Source organism: Sparus aurata, chromosome 9 (genome assembly GCF_900880675.1).
Source record: "Sparus aurata chromosome 9, fSpaAur1.1, whole genome shotgun sequence".
NCBI lineage: Eukaryota > Metazoa > Chordata > Actinopteri > Spariformes > Sparidae > Sparus > Sparus aurata.
The window spans coordinates 28,971,919-28,994,214 of NC_044195.1; the positions used below are offsets into that span (position 1 = coordinate 28,971,919).

Consider the following 22,296-nt stretch of genomic DNA (forward strand, 5'->3'; position numbering starts at 1 on the left):
TTTCCTGCGACCAATCGACCAATGAAATTTTGGGTCAGCTAATGAGTTTTTGGTCTACCAGTGCTTGGTCCACTATTTGGGGGCAGCCCTGTTGTTTTTCATTTAAAGTTACTTTCTCTACATTTGAATCTCTTATAGCAGCAAACACAGTAAAGTGAGTAATTTGTAGATTATATTTTTAGCAATTTATTTAATAAATGCATTTTACCTTTCCATCACATGTCTTTGAACAGTAGGAGATATGGCCCTGGTTCTATGTGTTATTTTATCTGCTGTTATAAATAAATATGGCTTGAACATGTAAGTGCTAATTTGCCTACATGTGCATTTCCAATATCAGAACATAAGAGAAGTGAGACAGTCAGTGCGTTTACATGACACTCAAGAAAACCGAATTACTGCGTTAGTCTGACTATGATCGGACCGGATCGGATTTCTCATAGTCCAATTACACCACGTAGATTATTCGATTGAAAGTCGCATTACTCCTGCATGTATACGTTTCCAGCGGATCGGATCAGATTTTGCGTTCTGCGCAGGCGCAAGATTTTTCCCCGGGGCCGTGAGCCGGAAGTAGACGGACGGCGGCGGCGGCGTCTTTCTTTCGAAATCACCGCAAGAAAGAGCGCCAGAGTGCACCTAGTTTGTGTAATTATCATGTACACCATATACGAAGTGTACAAAGATGTAGCTTCGTCTCGCTCTTCGTACGCCATCTTTCTTGAATGCCAAGGCAGCTGGTGACGTAAAGAGGTCAGCCGGAGGTGGCCCCATTAACACTAGTTGAAATGGGTACAGCGCCACCTAGCGTACCGGGGTATGACATGCTTTGGGCCAGTAATTCGATTTTCTCACCGGCATGTATACTCGGATAATTGCAGTTGTCCGATTGAGTAGCATAGTCGAACTATGGCTGTAATCTCTCTAAGCTGTGCATGTGAACGCACTGAGTGACTTGTTGCCACACAGCTTTCTGAGAGTGACTCTGGTTCCACCTGCAGGTCTCACTGCACACTTTCTACCCAGACTGTTTTCTCTCATCAGAGTTGTAAAGGTTGTGATTTAGGGCTCAGCAAATAGCAGAAGTGACACACTGCTGCTGCTTTATCAGCTCTACGTGTCAATAATGACTATAATTTTATTGTCGCAGTCACAAAAACATTCAAATAAACTAAATCCTTCAAAAAAAAAAAAGCAGCTGAGATCTACAAAAGAAAATAAACGTATTAATACCATAAATATACCATATTTATACTACAACAGAAGGGAGGCATGCTCCAATACAATAAAAACAAACAGCCTCCCTTCTTTTGTTAAATGTGTGCGTCCGGGTCGGACGTAATTTAATTTACTGGCTGTTAATACATAGAGTTAACGACAACCCTCTGTGTGTTTTCGTTGTGTGGTTAAGGCGTTGTCGGTCAGCCGGCAATGTCCATTCGCGGCATTCATCAAGTCCGACCGTTCTCTTAAATGTACATTTGTATCCTGGGAAGCGGCGAGGTCCGGGCGGGGGGTCGCTGTCACTCAACTTAAACAGTGACTTGTAGAAATTATACAAATAGCAGTAATGACAATAATAATCGGTTTTCACCATTCGCCCCCCCTGATATTAAACCTACAAAGATCATGTTGTTTTTTTGTTTTGTTTTTTTGGCGCTGGCGCTGGTTGGGCCCCAGGTGCACGTGGGCCCCTGGGCCTGTGCCCACAAAGCACATTGGATAATCCGGCCTTGCCTCCCTCCCAAAAGAGTGCCGAGCTGCAGCAGTAAGATGCTCTCCTCATGCCCCGTCTGCTGTCTTTTGTCACCTTCCACTCTTCCTCCCGCAATCACACACACACACACACACCTGTACTCAATTCCATTGATACGCGGGTAATGCTCCTTACGTCACTGATTGTGTCCCACAGCACGTTATTCACATCACATGGGCTTCCATAGGGCCAAGTTTCATGCCGGTGAATCGTTTACCTCGCTACTCGGACGACTGTTTCACATGCATGTCCTTCTGCGTCAACACCTCTTCTTGGGCTGCACCCGATGCTAAAAGTAAATCGGAGCAGCGCTCGTCGGACCGGCAACGATGGCGGACGCATATTCGTATGCTCTGCTCGTCGAGCTCGGAGAGCACAGCGCCCCAAAACTTAAGAACAAGTTAGTGAAGTACTTTAAAAGTAAGAAATCCAACGGTGGCGACTGTCAAGTTGAGTACGAGAACGGCAGCAGGACGGCGGTGCTCCGCTTCTGCACAGAGCAGGGTGAGTTCTGCCCGGTAAACTAGACCGTATGTGTACATTTGTCATTTAAAGTCTTTTTTTTTCGCTGAGAGGGCTGTTTTTTCCTTCCACAGACCAAAAGAATGTTTTGGCGAAAGCGGTGCATCAGATCATTTTGGAAAAGGGCGTGTTGAAGATGACGGTCCGCTTGATGACAGATGAGACAGCAACCCAGGTGAGTGTTAAAACCAGGGCCGTTTTTGTCTTTATGGAGGCTCCATGCAAGATGCTGTTCGGGGGCCCCAATTGTGTCAAACTATGATGGATAGATTTCTAACCCTTTTAGGTGATCCACAAAGATGCAACAGTCCATTACATTGAAAGAGGAAAACAGGCTTGAGTCATGAAAATCTCTCTCAAATTAAAATCAGACAACTTACGTTGACCCACCCGAGCAAGTTGAACTGATAGAAAATGATAATACAAGGTAAACAATGGGGATACTCTATAGGTCAATAAATGAAACTGATGCAGTTTTCCTAATTTTTTTTTTGTTGAAATTGTAAAAAGAAGGTTCTTAACCCTTGTGCCTTCCTCGGGCATTTTTGTACATTTTTCTCAACTTTTTTTTTTGATTTAGCGATCATTTTGGCTGTGTTACAGCTTGTGGCATGGATTTTTGTAGGAACTCTTCTTTTTAGTCAAATTTTTGAAATCCAGTGTCTTTTACTCTTACATGTCTTTTATTTTCCTGTAATGCATTTTGCACCCTCTAACCACCTTCGTGGCAAAAATGTACACGCACAAAATCTGCCATAAAATCCTCATACATCAATATTTTTTTCTGCTTTTTTTTTTTGCTTGAATCCCTTAACCAACTTGTTTCCTGATCAAAATGATCAAATATTCAATAATTTTCAGGATTTTAACCCTTTAAATGCCAGTTTTATTATTTGAATTACTAATTATTTATTTTAAAAAAAACACAAAATGTATTATTTTCCATATAATAAGTAGTAGGCTGATGGGGCTTTGGTGGTGATTAGAGTCTTTGATATATCAAAGATTACCAACAAAATTGATTTGATTGCATTAGTATATTTTATGTAGTAACAGATACTCCCTCTAACCACCTTCGTGGCAAAAAATGCCCCATTGACTTCCATTAAAACCACATTTTTAAATCTCACTACCATTACAGTATAAAACCATGAATTCTGTAATGTCAGCATGCCATTTTGAAGAAAAGTAGTGATATTTAACATTTTTGATGTATTTCACCAGATTCGACCATTTTCCCATTGTAGGCCGATGCATGAAATTCTTGTATTTTTGCCAGTTATATTATGGAGCCGGGTGACTACCAGGGCCCTGTGTGTGTGTGTGTGTGTGTGTGTGTGTGTGCATGTTGTGTGTGTGTGTGTGTGTCTGTCTGTGTGTGTGTGTGAGATAGAAAGTGAGAGAGAGTGAGAGTGTGTGTGTGTGTGTGTGTGTGAGAATCTGTAAGCATGCACTGATCACTTCAGCAGTGAAAAAAGGTCATCTTTTGAGGAATGTGTTTCATGTGTCTTTGAAAAGGTGCTTGAGTGAAAACATGCCATTGCTGTTCTCAAAAACAAAGCAAAAACAACGGTTAGTGTGTTTATGCACCTGGCTGCTTTCACAGCCAAAGATAAACATGCAACTTGTCTGAGGGGTCATTTCATTAGTGAGCAGAGAGGGTGCAAAAATGAAAAGGCATTTCAGAAGAGAAGAGGCATTAGAAATGGTCATGCAGCCTTTATCTGACAGCGAGCTGCAGGGTTCATCAGGGGAAACCACGATCTTCGAGGGGGAGTCTGACACAGAAGGCTCGCTGGAGTCTTCCACGTCTGTGAGTGCCTCTGACCCATCCTCTGAGAGTGAAGCGTGCACTGAGGATCCTGTCCATCCTAAAAGTCAGTGGACGGGCAAGTGTGGTCTCCATCTCATGCTGAGACTCTGTGCTACATGCAGGCACCCACCGGCATGATGCCAGGGCCCATGGGAGATGCAATATCAAGAATCCATAATGTAGCATCATCTTTTGACCTTTTCTTCACTCCTGACCTGATCCAGCTCATTTTGCAAATGACAAACTTATACGGGAGGCGTTCAGTGTCAGGATGGAGTGATGTGGATGCCCAAGAGATTCGGGCATACATGAGACTTCTCATCCTGACAGCGCCATTGACCAGCTCCACTAGAAGGAGAGGTGTGTGCTGGTTGTGCAGAGGCCTGAAAAAGAGGTCTTCCACCACCAAGTGTGTATTTGTAGGGAACACTAGGTCACAGGCTGCAGGACCACACACACACACACACACACACACACACACACACACACACACACACACACACACACACACACACACACACACACACTTTGAGACCTCCTTTCTGTCCAGAAGAAGAAGAAACAATAACTTTGATATTTCAACAGCAGCTGTAAACTTGTATTTCATTTAACCCTCAGATTACACACACACACACACACACACACAGTATCCATGTATCTGTTTCTCTCAAACACACACACACACACACGTCGTATATTCAATGCCTGGATATTTCTGTTTATATTTCATATTTTGTTCATATTTCATATGTTCTATTTTGTTTTTTGTTGTCTAAATTTCCAAAGTTGTTGCAGTTTGCACAATAAGAGTTCACACTGATGAATCAGATGTTGATTTAAAAACATTTCACACACACACACACACACACACACACACACACACTGGGCCCTGGTAGTCGCCCGGCTCCATAATATCACTGGCAAAAATGCAAGAATTTCATGCATCGGCCTACAATGGGAAAATGGTTCAATCTGGTGAAATACATCAAAAATGTCAAATATAACTACTTTCCTTCAAAATGGCATGCTGACATTACAGAATGCATGGTTTTATACTGTAATGGTAGTGCGATTAAAAAATGTGGTTTTAATGGAAGTCAATGGGGCATTTTTTGCCACGAAGGTGGTTAGAGGGAGTATTTGTTACTACATAAAATATACTAATGCAATCAAATCAATTTTGTTGGTAATCTTTGATATATCAAAGACTCTAATCACCACCAAAGCCCCATCAGCCTACTACTTATTATATGGAAAATAATACATTTTTGTGGGTTTTTTATAGATAATTATAATATAACTGGCATTTAAAGGGTTAAAATCCTGAAAATTAATGAATATTTGATTATTTTGATCAGGGAACAAGTTGATTAAGGGATTCAAGCAAAAAAAGCAGAAAAAAATATTGATGTATGAGGATTTTATGGCAGATTTTGTGCGTGTACATTTTTGCCACGAAGGTGGTTAGAGGGAGTATTTGTTACTACATAAAAAATACTGATGCAATCAAATCAATTTTGTTGGTAATCTTTGACATATCCAAGACTCTAATCACTACCAAAGCCCCATAAGGCTACTACTTATTATATAGAAAATAATACATTTTTTGTGTTTTTAAAAAAAAATATAATTGATAATTCAAATAATCAAACTGGCATTTAAAGGGTTAAAATCCTGAAAATTATTAAATATTTGATCATTTTGATCAGGGAACAAGTTGGTTAAGGGATTCAAGCAAAAAAAAAAGCAGAAAAAAATATTGATGTATGAGGATTTTATGGCAGATTTTGTGCGTGTACATTTTTGCCACGAAGGTGGTTAGAGGAAGTTTTTTTTAAGGAAGGCACAAGGGTTAAACATTAAACAGAAGCTGTGCTGCTTCCTGGTCCGCTGCCAAAATATTTCTGCGAAGAAAAAACTCCTCGGTTACCAAGCAAAGTAGATCCTAAGCATATAATTGAGTTATACTAATGCAGAAATTCATAATCTGTTTTTATATTAAACATTGCAATATGTTAATATATTTTGCTTCTTACCAGTGTGCGATAAACTGTAAGAGAGAGTTAAAAAAAAAAAACAAGTAAAGCTGTCCCTGTGCAGTTTCCTTATCAAACTGTCAGTCATGTTGATGATGATGATGATGATGATGATAATAACAATAATAATATTATTAAAACTTCAGGCGTTGCTGCACATTGTCATTTGTGGCTCTCTCAGCTCCAGATGTCTGGATACCATTTGTGTTCTGAATTAAAGTTACCAAACACCTAGACAGCATTATAATAAGGTTATTTCTTTTGACACATCAACTGTTAATTTTCATTTATTGGATTTATTTTCACATCAGCTGACACTGTTGCAGGTAAGACTGCTTACGTGAGATGAACAGAGGTAGTTAATTTCTACATATATATTGTTTTATTCTGTGCAGGACACTCCGTCTGAGAAATGCAACAAGAAATGTAAGTACTGCTTGAATACAAATACCTACTCTGCAACTGTGGTTTTTGTTAGATAAATGTTTAATTACTTCTAGGATAGACACAGACACACACACACACACATAGGAAGTGTTATGTCCCAGCACTGTGGAACACTCCTATTGTCCTCTCCACTTCTCTGTTGATCCGTGAACACACTCACTAAAAAAGTACATTATGTTTTGAGGTATGAGATGAAGGAAATCTATGCAACTAAACATACACACCAGTTTTCTGTCAAGTATCTGGTTTCCAATTTAACTTGAATCAACATGTATTGTTTTTATTAAAAGTCTACTTATAGCCTGATAAGTTAATGTTTTATGCATGCATTTTTGGTTATCAAAACGTTTCCTATTTACTCCAACTTGTTAATAAATGTATCTGGACCAGACTCTAAACTTTGTACCATTCAAACCAAATTGAAATGAAAAGTGGAAGACATTCCTTCCCAGAAAGAAATCTGTTCTTATTTAGTAAAGTGTGAGATCAATGAAGTACGTAAGGAGTCCAAAGCTGAATCCATATAGCTGCACGTTGGGCAGACAGCAACAGCATGATGTGGTGATGATGTTTAACCAGGAACTGCTCTATTTTCTGAAATCTTTTTAATATAACCTCTTAATGCCTTTGCTGAGATTTTAGAATACCATAAATTGCTGTAATATGCAAAACTTTTTTTTCAATGCTATTGTGGCCACGTTGTGTGTGTTCAAACAGTCAGCCTCACGACCACTCAAACCAAACCATTGTGAGTATTTCCTGAGCACACAAATTAACATATGTGCTCAAACATACACACTTTGTAAAATACTATGTAAGTGGTAGCATATTTGACCATGTATCGATAATGTAATAAAAACCAAGGAAAGAGACATCACCAACCATCAGCTAAACAGAACACAGACGCTGATGCAGCACCAAGCAGACAGCCTCCAAAAAGTATGCAGTTGATTGGAAGTAGAGTTGTAGATGTTGTGTTTTTTGTAAAAGGTTCAGAACTTATTTTTTATTATTTTCTCTGTGAAGGTGACAGGAAAAACTCCTTCCTTGCAGTAGTGTCAGGCAGATTTTAATTTCCCTCTTAACTCAGGAAGCCACCATCTTGACATAAAGCTATTCTCAATAATTCATTAATTATTAATTCAGCTGTTCATCATTTAATGTTTGCTGTTAAGCACTGAGCACAACAGAAAATGCTCACCATTTTTCAGCGCAGACTTTTTCTAAAGGTTTCTGATGATTTCTAAACATGCGTTAAAAAAATCTTCATACTGAGCTTTGAACAGATCCAGTTATACACATGTTTAGTGTAAGCTTTCTGCTAAACCACGAGGCTTCATACAAATGCATTACATAAGCACAAATGCAGTTAGTTTCTGGTTTGGTTCCTGTGCCTCTCTACTTTGTGCTCTTTCTCTCTCTGGCCTCCTCTCTCTCTGTGTCTTGGTTTCTTTTGCTCTTGCTTATTGTCTATTTGGGATGATGTAAATGATCATATTAACATCAGTAACATGAAAATACATTTCCTACGTCCAGCAGTGATTGACTTTTTCAAAATCACAGTAATGATCGATCTAAAATGGCTGTAAAGTAACGCCCATCCCTTTTTCCAGTTAAAGTTGATTCTTTTCTTTTATTACCTTATCAACTTGTGACAAATTTACTTATTTTAAGTCGCTTTGGACAAAAGCGTATGCTAAATGTAGTAAAACTAAATTGTCTGTCTTGTTCAGGACAAGGCAGAACACATCTTCACAAAGGCAATAACTATTCATTATTTTCACCACTGTAAAGCATGATTAGTTCATCAGGCTGGTACATGTATATTGTAAATTCATCATGTTTATAGTTCATACTTTCACTGTGCTTGAATCTGGAAACCAGGGTGACTGTAAAATTAGTGGCTGGGAAATCTTTGAGTGTCCAGTTTCCTAACTAAAAACAGTCTGACTGAAGTTTCTGTTTTTCCAACATAAATGAGCAATTAGCTGAACTAACACCATTATTCTAACTCAGAAACTCGAGCATATGCACATTATTTTTATGGAAAAGACTCGCTTGAGCCATGTCTTCAGCATATTTTCAATAATTTAAAATTGCTGTTACGCAGTGTCATTTCATTCGTATACACCAAATATAGTACTAGAGATAAAACACAGCCCTACAAGGCCTCTTTTTTTTTTTTTTTTTTTTAATGATCTCATCAGAGAGAGTCTTTATACTAACTCTGCAGAGCAGTAAGTGTACAATATTATGGTTGTCCAACAGAGTAAACCAAACGGAGACAAACCTACAAAATAAGCATTAAACAACTTTAAGAAATGCCAGGTAACAGGCACAGACAGCTGTTGCATTTTCCTGATTTTCCTTCTTGTTTCATTAGCAGCAGATGTTGCTGTGAAGGACAAACTAACTGACGAGCCCACACCTGCAGCCGAAGTTAAGACAGAGGAGAAAGGCGGAGATGATGAGACAGATGATGAGACAGATGATGAGACAGATGATGAGACAGATGATGAGACAGATGATGAGACAGATGATGAGACAGATGAAGAGGAAGACGAAGAGCTCAGCTCCACTAGGGCTGTTTTAGGAAATATTCCACAGTCGTTAAGCCAAGATTTTTTGGAAATGCTGGTGGAGAACATTGCAAAGGATCTTGACTCTCCATCTGCCTCTGAAAACTACACTTTGGAATTCATTCCTGACATCTCATTTGCTGTGGTGACTTTCCAGAGTGGAAAAGGTACTTCTAGTGTGTGCGTGTGTTTGTGTTATTAGGTCTGAACAGCTCAATTTATATAGATGATTTAATTTCAAACCCAATAAATCTGGAATAATAAAGCTTTGAACTGGAAATCATTAATGTTGATGTCATCTTGAACTCAGGGCCATATGTAATTATTTCATCCAATAAACGCCATGGATGTATAAAAAGCAGAGCTCATTGTTGCTACAGTAACCGCTAACAAATGTACTGATAACCAGCAGCTTCTCAGTGAACGGCTCCGGACCTGGGCTATACTCGGTGTATCAATTTCTCAGAGGATACACGTCGACCAGTATGTGCAGACCGATAAATTCCATAAATCACTGAGGTACTGTAACTGGTCTTCGTCGTCATTCTCGGAAGTCACAGTTACAGTTCCTAGGTGACTTAGCAAATTTACGGGTCGGCATGTACTGGTAGCTTGCTAAAATAAGTGCTATGCTTCTGCTCCACAGGGTACCTCTAATAATAAGGTAACACAGTGGGTTGTGTGTCCCAACACAAATGTACACCAATCTTTATGGAAATCTAATGGCTGTATAACATATGAACAGAGCCTCAAAATCAAGTAAAGTCAATGAAGAACTGCCTTCAACCTCTGTTCTTGACCAGCAGGGGGCAAAGTCTGATTGCTTATTCTTACCCCAGTTATTACTCCAGTAAACAGTTTTGATTGACATTTTTCTCCCACAGTGTATCCTCAGATTCTCAGTCTAGTCTAGTCAGGATATCCAACCTACCACCTCCACCTCCCTGTCCAAATAGGCTCAATTGTAGCTCCAAAAAACCAAGATGGCGTAATGCAAAACTCAAGGCTTCAAAACTATTGGTGACGTAACTGTGGGTTTACACTTATATACTTCTAGAAGCATGAACCCTGTGGGAAATTTCAATATCTTAGTTACCTGAACATCTCCTCATACGAAAGGTCATGTCTTTTGCTTTGCTTTCAGGGCTCATGTCTACGGTGGCCCTGAAGGGCAAACGACAAAAAGAAAAACACAACAACATTAACAAAAACACAATTACATTAACAAAAACACAATCACAAAACCAAAAACACAATCACATTAACAAAAACACAATTACATTAACAAAAACACAATTACAAAAACACAACAACATTAACAAAACCACAATCACATTAACAAAAACACATTAACTTCTACCGGAAAAGGTGGGTACCTTCTACGACACGGATCAATGCTGATTGGACGAAAGCACGTCCATCTTTTTAACAGGTGGGAAGGGCTGCTTTACGCCACACCAGACGGGTGTACTGCGAAGCCAGTTTAGTGGGTTAGCGAGGTATGTTGAGTCTAAAGCCAGGCTTCCCTCTACTACAAAGGTGGCTCTCTTTAAACCGGCTAGATCACCATGGTTACTTATGCTTAGCTCATAACCTGGTCCCGACCAGGTTATGTTCAGAGTTTCAGCTTAAAATTGGCTATAAAAGCACCGCTGTTTCACTGTGTAACTCATTTGGAGATGGCGTCACCATTCATTGAGAACCCGGTGGACCTGGGAGCAAGAATAATTCGGGCAGCACTACGACGTGAGCGGCTTCTTCGAGATTGCGCTGATCCGCTGGCATTTCCTGATGAAATTCTCTATGAGCGATATAGATTTTCAGCCGAGGGAATACGGTACATTTGCTCACTTATTGAGCCGAGTGTCAGGAATGCCACTCGAAGAAGCTGTGCGCTCACTGTCGGGCAAACTGTTTGTGTAGCCCTTCGTTTTTTTGCCACAGGAACCTACTTGCATTCAGTTGGTGATGCAGAAAATCTGAGCAAGAACACACACTGACAAAATGATGGGGCAGCTTGGCTACATACCACTTTGAATGATGTTTTTGTATTTGGCTCTAACTTGCTGCCATGTCCGACTGCTGCTTTCACATCTTAATAAAATGCAATATGAAATATTAATTAGGCAAACCTAGTATTTGTCACAGATGATGAGTAAAGTAAATTATTTCTTTGATGTGGCCATGAATAAACTGATGAACTGATCAATGTTTCACCCGTTGTAGGGCAGTGTACGCCCAAACACAAATCTCACAGGCTTGAGCTATTTTCACTGTCAAAGGTCTTTATTGTCATTGTACAGGGACAGTAGCCTCATTTGCTTGTTCATCCTGACAGTGATACAATAAAAAACACTGAACATTTAAAGCCTACGCACACTCAGCCTCACTTTCAATAAAACACACACGCGCATTCTATAACTGAGATCAGTAAAATGTGAAAACAATATAGACATCATTCAAAAATGAAAAGATAGTTGTTGCTTCAGTTTATTTTTAAATGGATGAGGGTTTATATGTAAAAGTTGCACACTGTTGAGCTTTCAGAAATTAAAACACTAAGGGCTTAGTATAATATTGATCATAATATTAATCATTGTTAACTTACGCATTTACATGGTCAGCACTTTTCGGCCAGCAGCCCTCCCTCGCTCTATTGGCGGCGACAGTGTTACTTTTTGCCGTGATGGTTTCTTTGAATTCTTCATAGCCTTGCATAATAAGAATCTGCTCATCTTGAGTAAAATATGTGGCCCGGGATCGATTCCTAATCGCACGGAAGTAGAATAATATGACGTCAAACGCCCCCTTTTATGTGAACGCGCACAGAGCACAAAGCAGAGAACCGGACTTGACAAATTAAGTTGATAACCACCGTCGCAGTACCGTTTAACTCTGATTGGGGACTTGGGGCTTTGTTGAGCTGCAGCATGAGCACAAAGCCTGGCTATGTTGCGCCCCCTTTGCAGTACAGGCCTCAGGTGTGGCGTAAAGCAGCCCTTCCCACCTGGAAAAAAAAGATGGACGTGCTTTTGTCCAATCCGCATTGATCAATGTCTTAGAAGGTACCTACCTTTTCCAGTAGAAGTTAATGATGTTGTGTTTTTGTTTTTGGTGATTTTGTTTTTGTGATTGTGTTTTTGTTAATGTGATCGTGTTTTTGTTAATGTGATCGTGTTTTTGTTTTTGTGATTGTGTTTTTGTTAATGTGATCGTGTTTTTGTTAATGTGATCGTGTTTTTGTGATTGTGTTTTTGTTTTTGTGATTGTGTTTTTGTTAATGTGATCGTGTTTTTCTTTTTGTGATTGTGTTTTTGTGATTGTGTTTTTGTTAATGTAATTGTGTTTTTGTTAATGTGATCGTGTTTTTGTTTTTGTGATTGTGTTTTTGTTAATGTGATTGTGTTTTTCTTTTTGTCGTTGTCGTTTGCCCTTCAGGGCCACTGTACATGTCTTTGTCTGAGAAAGCCTCAAGAGCTATTTATTGTTTATGGAAGTTTGATTATCTCATTAACCTTAGCTTTTCATCATTATCACACAGAAACCACAGATTTCGTGACAAGATGCTCCCAAAACAGGACGTTCAAAAACAAGGGACTATCAGTCCAGGTTCTTGAAGTCACAAAGCAAGTTGTAGCTGAAGACCTGGGTGATTCTGATGAAGAACTCCTCCTCCTTTATTTTGACTCGTATGCAGGTGAAGTGGACAATGTTGCACTTAATGAAGAGGAACAGTCTGCCATCATCACCTTCAAAGACCATAAAGGTAACACAGTTTTAATACCATTTTAAGTGTTGAGGCCTTTTTTTCGTGATGTTTTTGTCATGAATACTTTAACACAGAAAGTGAATATTACACAGCGAAAAAAACTACATCTTTTTTTTTTTTTTTTCTGGAACAAGGTCAATTTTGCTGAACTTTCACACAGCAAATTTAGGCATCAACCAAAATGCATGCCACTTCACAACTCATTAGAATGATGGATCTGTCGATTATTAATGTTTGTCATCTGCCTGTATTTTATGACAAATGACACAAAATTATAAAGACAATACCACTTTTAACAAAGATACCATAATAACACTACAATGAAGGCTGACCTTTTGTTTGCTTTTATTTGAAAACAGAACCTGGCGGGAGCTTTTGGAAAACTCCTGCCAGGTTGAAGATTTTCAGAAACGCTGTTGTCAGTGTTGATGTGTAGACAGGAAAAAGGTTTTTTTTGGGTTAACCTTGTATTTTGGTCAGCGTGGCCTTGCGTTAAAATGTTATATTGCCACCTGTTGCTTTGGCATGCGCTTGACAGCCTGCATTTGCAAGTTATCAAACTGTTGATGTGGACAGATTTTTATTTATTTTTTCAAACTGGAGGACGAAAAAATTTAATTTTAGAAATACTGTGTACATGTAGACAAGGTCTAAAATCATACAGATTCTTTTGTAAGGTGTTGATGATTGAGATCCTGACCTACCATGCATCATCAGTCACAAAAAAAATGTTTTTTGCTGGAATATCGGTGAAAGTTTGCCCCCTTGAACAGGCAGTGTGAATGGGGCTGATGTATAGCTGCCTCGCTCGGTTAGTTTGTAACTAAAAGAAGCGGTTAATTTGCATGCAGGAATTTCAGCTGTTCGTATTGTTAACTTGTCATGGAGCCGTGTGTGAAGGCCTTTACTGTGTAAATATTCATGCAGTGTTATGAGCATCAGAGATTACCATCTTTCAGTGAATTCTGGACAATGTGACAATGTAATGTTTGATTGTAATTTCTGTCCCAATAGCTGTTAAGGAAATCCTGAAGAAGAAACATCAAATCAAAAAGGAAGACATCAGAGTTTATCCTTTTTACAAATCCCTTGGAACAGCCATTTATGGCAAAGACAAACCTTCACCAAAACTCCCTGCCACCATCTCTGAAACCATTGACAGTGCTGTTTGGAGATACCTTAATGACAATCAATCAGCAGCAGAGAATATTCGTAGCAACTTGGCAAAACACTTCTGCAATGTGAACCTCGACAAATCTACTGTGCTCTTGAGCCCTGAGTCTTCACTACTACAGCAAAAGGATGCCAAAGCCATCATCAAAGACTGGAGGGATACTGCGAAGTCAGCCTTTGCACAAGCACTGTCAAAATTCAAATCCCTGAAGCTTGAGCCAGAGTCCGAGTTATGGGAAGAGTCTGAGGCGATGATCAGAAAGGCTTTAGTGAATAAGGATGTGGTTGTAGTGTCTGATAAAGCCAATGGTGTTGTATCAGTGGCTGACCTTGTTGATAATGTCAACAAACTACAGCAAGCTCTTTGTGAATCCATGAAGAAGATTGCCAAAAGGGCGCAGAGGAAGAAATCAAGCACAACCCAAAAGATCACAGTGTCACAGTCAATTTATAAACTCCTGTGTCAAGATGGTCTTCAGGACAAGCTGCAAGGCATTTACCCAGATCTCAAAATGTCATTCACAAAAGACAGTCCATATTTGATGGTGACTGGCTTATGTGATGAGATCATGCAAACACAGCAAATCATATGTGATGCAGTGTTTGAGCTAAAACGTCAGAATTTAGAAATTGATAAATATGTGCTTGACTTGTTGAAGGATGAGCAACCAGAGGCGCTCACAGAAGCTCTCCTCACATCCAATGGAATAAAAGCAGCATTTGAGATCAAGGCACAGAAGGTGCGGCTCATTGCTGCTTCTGACAAAGATCTGAATGATGCTGAAGACCATCTGGTTAAGCTGCTAATATCTCAATGCATTGATGTTGAAGACATTATTGTCTTGAAGAAGCCAGAGTGGAAGCACCTGGTCAGTAGGTTAGAGGAAGCGAACAATAAGTCATACAAGAGAATTAGAATCCACACCACTGGTCAACAAGTTGTGGTGTGTGGCCACAAGAATAATGTCATCAGTGTCAGCAGGGATCTTAACAGCTTTTTAAAGCAGAATGCTCATGTGGAAGAAACTGTGGCGGTCAAGTCCGACACAATCGTCAGATACATTGAAAAACTTAAATCTTCTGGATCCGCTCAACTGAATGACAAAGTGGCTGTGTCTTACAGAAAGAAGGCCATCTGTCTGAGTGGTCCAAGAGAGGTTGTCACACCGAGCAAGACTTTGGTTGAAAACTTGGTCTCTTCTTTGAGCTTTGACAGTGTAAGCATCTGCAAGCCTGGAATGAAGAAATACTTCCAAGATAATGAAAGAATGGTTGTCACCTCACTCTTAAATGAAACTGGCTGCCAGGTCCAACTTGTTGATGAGACTGGTGGTGGGCAGGACGACTTGGGCAAGGGACAGTTACCAGGACCTGTGTACCAGCTTCAGACAGCTGATGGGGTAGAAATAGCTGTTTGTAAGGCAGATATGTGCAGGTACCCAGTGCAAGCAGTTGTCAATGCTTTAACTGAGGACTTGAAACTTAAAGGAGGTCTTGCAGCAGCACTTCTTAAAGCCGGTGGCCCTCAGTTGCAGGATGAATGTGACAAACTCATTAACTTAGAGGGACAGCTCAAACCTGGTGACTGTGTCATAACTGGTGCAGGGGGGCAGCTTCGCTGCAACAAAATCATCCATGCAGTAGTGCCCAAGTTTGATTCCAAAAATGTCCAGAAGTCTCGGGCGGTGTTGAAAAAAGCTGTTAAAGAAAGCTTAGAACTTGCTGAAAAGCATGGCTGCCTCACTGTGGCTCTACCCACTATTGGCAGAAGCCAGGGCTTTATGCCCAATGTGTGTGCAGAAACCATCATAAAGGCAGTGAAGGAACACCTTGATAAAAAGTTTGACATCACCCTGAAGACGATCCATTTTGTTGACAGCGATGACAGTGCTGTTAAGGCTATGGAGGCAGCTATCAGACATGAGTTTGGGAGTCACAGTGTCAGTCAGCCTCAACAAACTTTTCCGAGCAAACCTACCAAGTCTCCAACTATGAACTGCTTGGGTCAAGCACAGACCAAAGAGGGCTTGGACATCACTCTGATGAAAGGAAATATTCAGCATGCCATGGTAATTTGATTTTTTTTTTTTTGTATTCTATATGAACTATAAACAGTTAGTTTTGATTAGAACTAACGTTCTTACACAGGGACAACAGACTATTACCATGGTATATCTGAGTGTGGCGCCATAGGGATTGATTGATTATTTTCTGACTGATTTCCCAGTAATGATACTTGACTGTTCCATTATTTAAAAAAAAAAAAAAAAAAAAGGATTCTGTATAATGAAGAACTAATAACATTTTGTTTACATGTTCTTAGACGGAGGTGACAGTAAATACTGTGTTTGAAGATCTTGACCTGAGAAGAGGAGCAGTTTCAAATGCCATCTTTGGTGTGGCTGGAGCCAAACTTCAGCAGCTGGTTAATGCAAATAATGCTAGTGGAAGTGTTGGTGAGGTCATTGTCACTGAGGGCTGCAACCTGAAGAGCAAACAAGTCTTTCATGCAGTCACACCTCATTGGGACAACGGACAAGGCACAGCTGAAAAGGTAATTTTACGTCATGTGTATTATACTGTATGACTTGATCTGAATTTGATGAAAGGTCCACATCTCTCTATAAAAGCAAGGAATCTGTCTGTGTGTATCTGTGCCTCAAATATCTCTGCGGATCAGGATCAGACTGACCTGAGACTTTCAACACGGCTGCTGCGTGGTTCCAGGGTGTGCAACGTCGCATTTGTTTGGACTGCAATGATGCCGTTAATAAATGATTTCATAAATGCTTTACAAATTCCGTGAGCATTGTCCACCAGAGCCACCACAGTCACGTGCGCACCAGAGCCAATCACTGCACACCGTAGCCACGTGTGCACCAGAGCCAATCACTGCAGAGCTCAAGCCCACGACATGCCTTAATAAACAAGCGGATTTATACCTATAGCGGCGCGAGCTGGACCGGGATTTTGCCGCGATTCGGTCCCATTCTGTTCTGTGCATCTAAACTGACTGTTGTAGATTATTGAGACTAAATGAGTCCGGGCCGAGTCTGTTCGGGCCTGAGGAGATCCGGAGACGCCAGGAAAGTTGTGGGAGGGACGGAGGCGGATGAATGGTCGGTGTAGAGACAGCGATATTGAGGGTTGAGAGATTTGTGACATTTAGCGTGTTAGGAGTGTATAGTTAGTGTGTTATGTGTTTAGTGTAGTGTGTTTAGTGCGTAGTGGAGTCGTTTTTTTGTTTAATGAGTCAACAATGAGGAGACTGCTGAATGTGGAGCAGGCAGTGCAGCTCTTCATTCAGCTGGAAGGAGCTCAGGCAGACCTGAGCATTGCCTGCATTTAAATGTAAATAGTTACATATAACTTTGTACATTTTTAAAATGTATGCACATATTTAGCAAACAACAATTTATATTTGCATTATAAGTAATAAAAAATGGTTTGTTAAAAATATTTGTGGTTTTCACAGTAAAAAAATCTAACTTTTTCTACTTGGGTTTTATGTTTGGTTTTTTTGTGATTTTAGGTCCATTGTGTTAATACAGTATGTCAAAATAAAAAAATAACTATAGTCACACATGTGAGGTTGTGCTGAAAATAATGACACCAAGTAAATAGTTTTTAAGGTGAAATATAATGGCAAAATCAAAAATGGTCAAAAACGGCCAATTATACCCTGGAATGTCGGATTTCACAACAAACCTAAATATCCCTGACGTCCCACCTTCAAACACAGCCTCATTTGGCCATCCATGAAAAAGCGACTTAATCTCCCACTTTTCTATAGGAAAACATATTTCCTACGGGCACTGCACTTGTACATAATAATGAACATTAATAATAAGGACACTACTTTATGCGTTCCAGATCTTGAAGGGCATTTTCAAGGATTGCTTGGACAGGGCAGAGGACACGGGTCTGACCTCCATATCCTTCCCTGCTATCGGCAGCGGAAACCTTGGTTTCCCAAAAGACCTTGCAGCCTCAGTGATGTTGGATGAAATCATAGCATTTAGCAGTAAGACTCAACCTAAGCTTCTGAAGGAGATCATGATCATACTTTACCCTGGAGACACGAAGACTATCCAGGTAATGAAATAAAAACAAGCTTTGTAGTACTTGAAAGACCAACATGCTAAAATAAAGCAATGTATTAGGTCTGTGTATCTTCTTTTGCTGTGATATTTGCAACTGTTTTTGTATCAGATGTTTCTGATTCTGTCTCCAGGTTTTTAGTGATGAATTTCAAAAGAAGTTCCCCAATGCCTCAGGTGTTTCAGTGCCCATAAGTTCCCCACAGAGTACAGGTATGAAATACTGTTGCAACATTTTAATGTGTATAATCGCTGTTCTGTAATGATATCCAGAAAGGCAGGCAAATCATTCAAAAATCTTGAGACTGAAACATACTTTAGTTATTTTAAGATGTTCTTTTTTATGTATTTTTTCATGAAAGCTTTTCTTAATGATCCTTTTTGTTGCCTGCTCTTAATTCTGTATTTGTGTCTGCTGCCTCAAGGTGTGTTCTCTAAAGTTGTCTCAAGCTCAGGAATGTCTGAGACCAAAATGGGAAGTGTGGTTATACAGGCGGTCACAGGAGACATAACCAAGGAGACCACTGATGTCATCGTCAACTCCTCCAATGAAAGCTTCTCTCTTAAGTCAGGTAAATTACAGATGCGCACACTTGACACTTCATTGCTCTGTGCACCTCTGGTTAGATGCTAAACTGCATTTTGTCGTCTCAGTACTGTGCTATGGCAATAAAAACAAACGTGATCTCAAAGTTGAATCTAATCTAAAGAAAAATATATCCAAAACTGAAATCTTTAAATGAAGCCAATATATAATTATACTACTTGATCTTCATATGTATTCTCTAGGAGTATCAAAAGCCATTCTGGAGGCAGCTGGTTCTACTGTTGAAGAAGAATGTGAAGAACTTGGTAAGGAAACATTTACACCTACAGTTGACACCCGTATAACAATGTTCTTGCTTGGTGAGCATGAACATAAATAAAGAGTCAATTATTAAAACCAATTCTTAATCGATACACAAGATCGTTCAGAGAGAGTGTGACCTAAAAACAAACACACATACATCCATGGATGTCAAAGGTCAGAGACATTCAGATCTACTGTGTACACCTTCAGGTGCCCAGCCCAACCCAGGCATGATAATGACCCAGCCTGGCAACCTCAAGTGTAAGCAGATCCTCCACCTAGCTGGACAGTCAGATCCAGTATATATCAACTCGGTTGTGAAAGATGCACTCCAAATGTGTGTGACACACTCGCACACTTCTGTCTCACTTCCTGCCATTGGCACAGGTAAGATTCATCTGCAGAACTTCGTGCTTATTATTGCAAAATGTTGACATTGACCTCAGCTGATGAGTTTGTAAACATTGATTAAACTGATGAATCCCTGTGATGAAAATATACAGTTTGAATTGGCTTAGCAATCAGTTAAGATTTAATTAGGTTTTTACTGAGAAAGATTTTCTTCAGATTGCCTCCTTTACACAGGATATGTTTTACGGACCTTTAGGGGAATGTTGACGCATTAATCTTATTGATTAAGAAACACTGATCTGTGTGTGTGTGTAATCGGTCTACTTTAATTCAGATGTTACCTTTGTAACCTGCTGTATAGTCTGTTGAGTGTGTAATGTGTTCTGTGCCATTTTAGGTCAAGGTAATGTTCAAGCAGGGCAGGTGGCAGATGCCATACTGGATGCAGTCATTGAAGTGTTGAGCCAAAACCCCTCCAGTACTCTGAATACAATCCGGATCGTTATTTTCCAGCCAAACATGCTGAAAGAGTTCAACAACAGTATGCAGCAAAGAGAAGCCACTGATCCTAAAGATAAAGCACCATCCATTTGGACAAAAGTCATATGTAAGTTCAGTGAAGAGAATCATTTTGAGGTTCATTTTCCTAAATCGCTATAGATTTTACATTCTAATGCAGTTCTTGGTATTTATTCTTTCAGCATTTTTTAATGGAAGTTCTGTCCAGCCAAAGAAAGTTAAGGATTCCATCGTCATTGAGACTGTAAAAGCAGACCCTGCCTGCATCCACATCTGCGGTGAGTCACAGGCTAAAGTTGACTTGGCCAAGCAGTGGATCAACAAGCTGATATCCAAGGAGCAGGACAGCAAGCCCATATCAAACAAAGCAATCCACAGCCTCTCTGTTGCAAACATTAAGCGCATGGTTGACATCCAGAAGACGATGAATGTGAGCATAACGACTGTGAACAAGAAGGACAAACCCTCAATCGTCATTGAGGGGCTCACAGAAGATGTGTTAAAAGCCAGCATTGAAATCGATGAGATGTTAAGTGAAGCAAGAGAAAAGGAGGACCTGAGGAAGAACGTGGCAGAATGGCAATACCAGGAGGGGTCTTCCTTTCTGAGTTTTGATCTACAGACCAACTACGATCTTGAGCAAGCGTTTGAGAAGAAAATACCATCTGTAAAAGTTACCATACAGGGTCAAATCTACACAGTTCACACGTCAAGTGGACTTGCTTCTGATAACCAGGGACGTACCCTTGAGATAAAGCGCATTGACAAAACAAAAGGTATCTTACCTGTGTCCTCTGATAACTGGACACATCTTATTTGTTGTTTGTTGTAACATAGCTTCTCCTGTGTAACATTCACAACAGTGCAGGAGAAACTGATAGTTTCCTCATTATTTATCTAGAATGATGTGCATTCAAACCTAGCTAAGTCGGTTCAATTGACATCTTAAAAAAAACGTTTTTTATGGTACTAGATGACGACATTCCTCTGACTTGGGATGCCATGCCAGCCAACACCACGAGTCAGGCCTTCCCCATCACAGCTGGGACACCAGAGTACACTGAAGTCGAGAAACTGTTCAGTGCCACATGTACTCAAGCCATTCTTAAGGTCGATTAACACGCACTGTATTTAAGAAATACTGGTGTATCTGTCACATTTCCATCCTCTTGTCTCATCATCAGGTGATAAACTAATCACACAACAATGAACTTTTCCCTCATTTTAGATTGAGAGGATCCAAAATCCCACTTTGTGGAAGGCCCTACAAATCCAAAAAGTGGACATGGAGCAGAGAAATGGTCATCAGAACAACGAGAAACGTCTCTTCCATGGTACCAATCACGACACTGTGGCCCACATCAACGACTCTGGCTTCAACAGGGGTTTTGCAGGAAAGAATGGTGAGAAGTTTATGTAGAAAATAAGGGACACTGTTTAACCAGACAGTTCCCACTCAGTATGTTGTTTGCAGTCACGTGATTTCAATGATGGATGTAATAGAGTGCTGCAGGCAACAACACTACAGTATGAAAAAGCAAATAATACAATGAAATTACAGCAAGTATCTCACAGATACAGACTACCTCAATAACTTTCTGATGGTATTCCATTTCAGCTGCTTGTTATGGCAATGGCACATACTTTGCAGTCAACGCCAGCTACTCTGCCCGGGACACCTACTCAAAGCCACAGAATGGGGAGAAGCTCATGTACCTCTGCAGAGTGCTGACAGGGGATTTCACCCTTGGAAAACAAAATATGATCACTGCACCAGCCAAGGACTCTGCCGGGATTCAGAAGTACAACAGTGTTGTGGACAATGTGGCCAAGCCTAATATGTTTGTCATCTTTCATGACTCCCTGGCTTATCCTGAATATTTGATTACATTCAAGCAATAACAGATCTCTTACATTTGACAGTGCCTTACATGATAAAGCAATCATTGCTAATTATCTGTTTAATGTATTGGTCAGCATTTGCTTAAGATATTTTGCTTAATCCCACAATGAGACCTATAATGTAGTAACACGTATGCAACCAGTGGTGATGATGATAACAAGGGTCAATCATGAAAGTATGAGTAGGCCAGTACCATATAGTGTCTTAAAAACATCTGAACAAACTGTAAAGTAGTCATGGAAAAAGAAATCAAAGAGAAGGTTGTGGAAACAAACCCTTTATGTTATGTACTGTGTAACTGAACTGCTCAATGTGGCTCCTGGGACGCTAATATAAAGTACCTGCTCTGTTTCAGGAAATCATGTGATAATGAAAGCTTATCTGTGCATGTCTAAAGATTACTTTTGGTTTTGTATGTAAAATTGAAAATTTCCACTTGCCAACAATGCATAAATAAAATTTGATTTAAGCACGCTAA

The 22,296-nt window shown here is 39.9% G+C and overlaps 1 protein-coding gene across 7 annotated transcripts; it reads left to right on the forward strand.

The window, feature by feature from the left end:
- The first annotated feature begins 1,855 nt into the window (after positions 1-1,855).
- On the forward strand, positions 1,856-22,296 carry LOC115588093 (protein mono-ADP-ribosyltransferase PARP14-like). 7 transcript variants are annotated; one of them, XM_030428452.1, is made up of 18 exons: positions 1,857-2,260; positions 2,353-2,453; positions 6,523-6,553; positions 8,958-9,064; positions 9,113-9,320; positions 12,695-12,919; positions 13,937-16,164; positions 16,419-16,649; positions 17,969-18,190; positions 18,330-18,408; positions 18,621-18,767; positions 18,985-19,047; positions 19,256-19,432; positions 19,794-20,003; positions 20,098-20,691; positions 20,889-21,025; positions 21,144-21,318; positions 21,534-22,296. In XM_030428452.1, exons 1-18 carry the CDS (start codon positions 2,086-2,088, stop codon positions 21,815-21,817), a joined length of 5,394 nt encoding a protein of 1,797 aa, XP_030284312.1. In that variant the 5' UTR covers positions 1,857-2,085; the 3' UTR covers positions 21,818-22,296. The 7 variants fall into 7 exon arrangements, with proteins under 7 accessions (XP_030284315.1, XP_030284312.1, XP_030284313.1 ...); XM_030428453.1 differs by having other exon boundaries at positions 8,958-9,038; positions 9,087-9,320; XM_030428454.1 differs by having other exon boundaries at positions 8,961-9,064.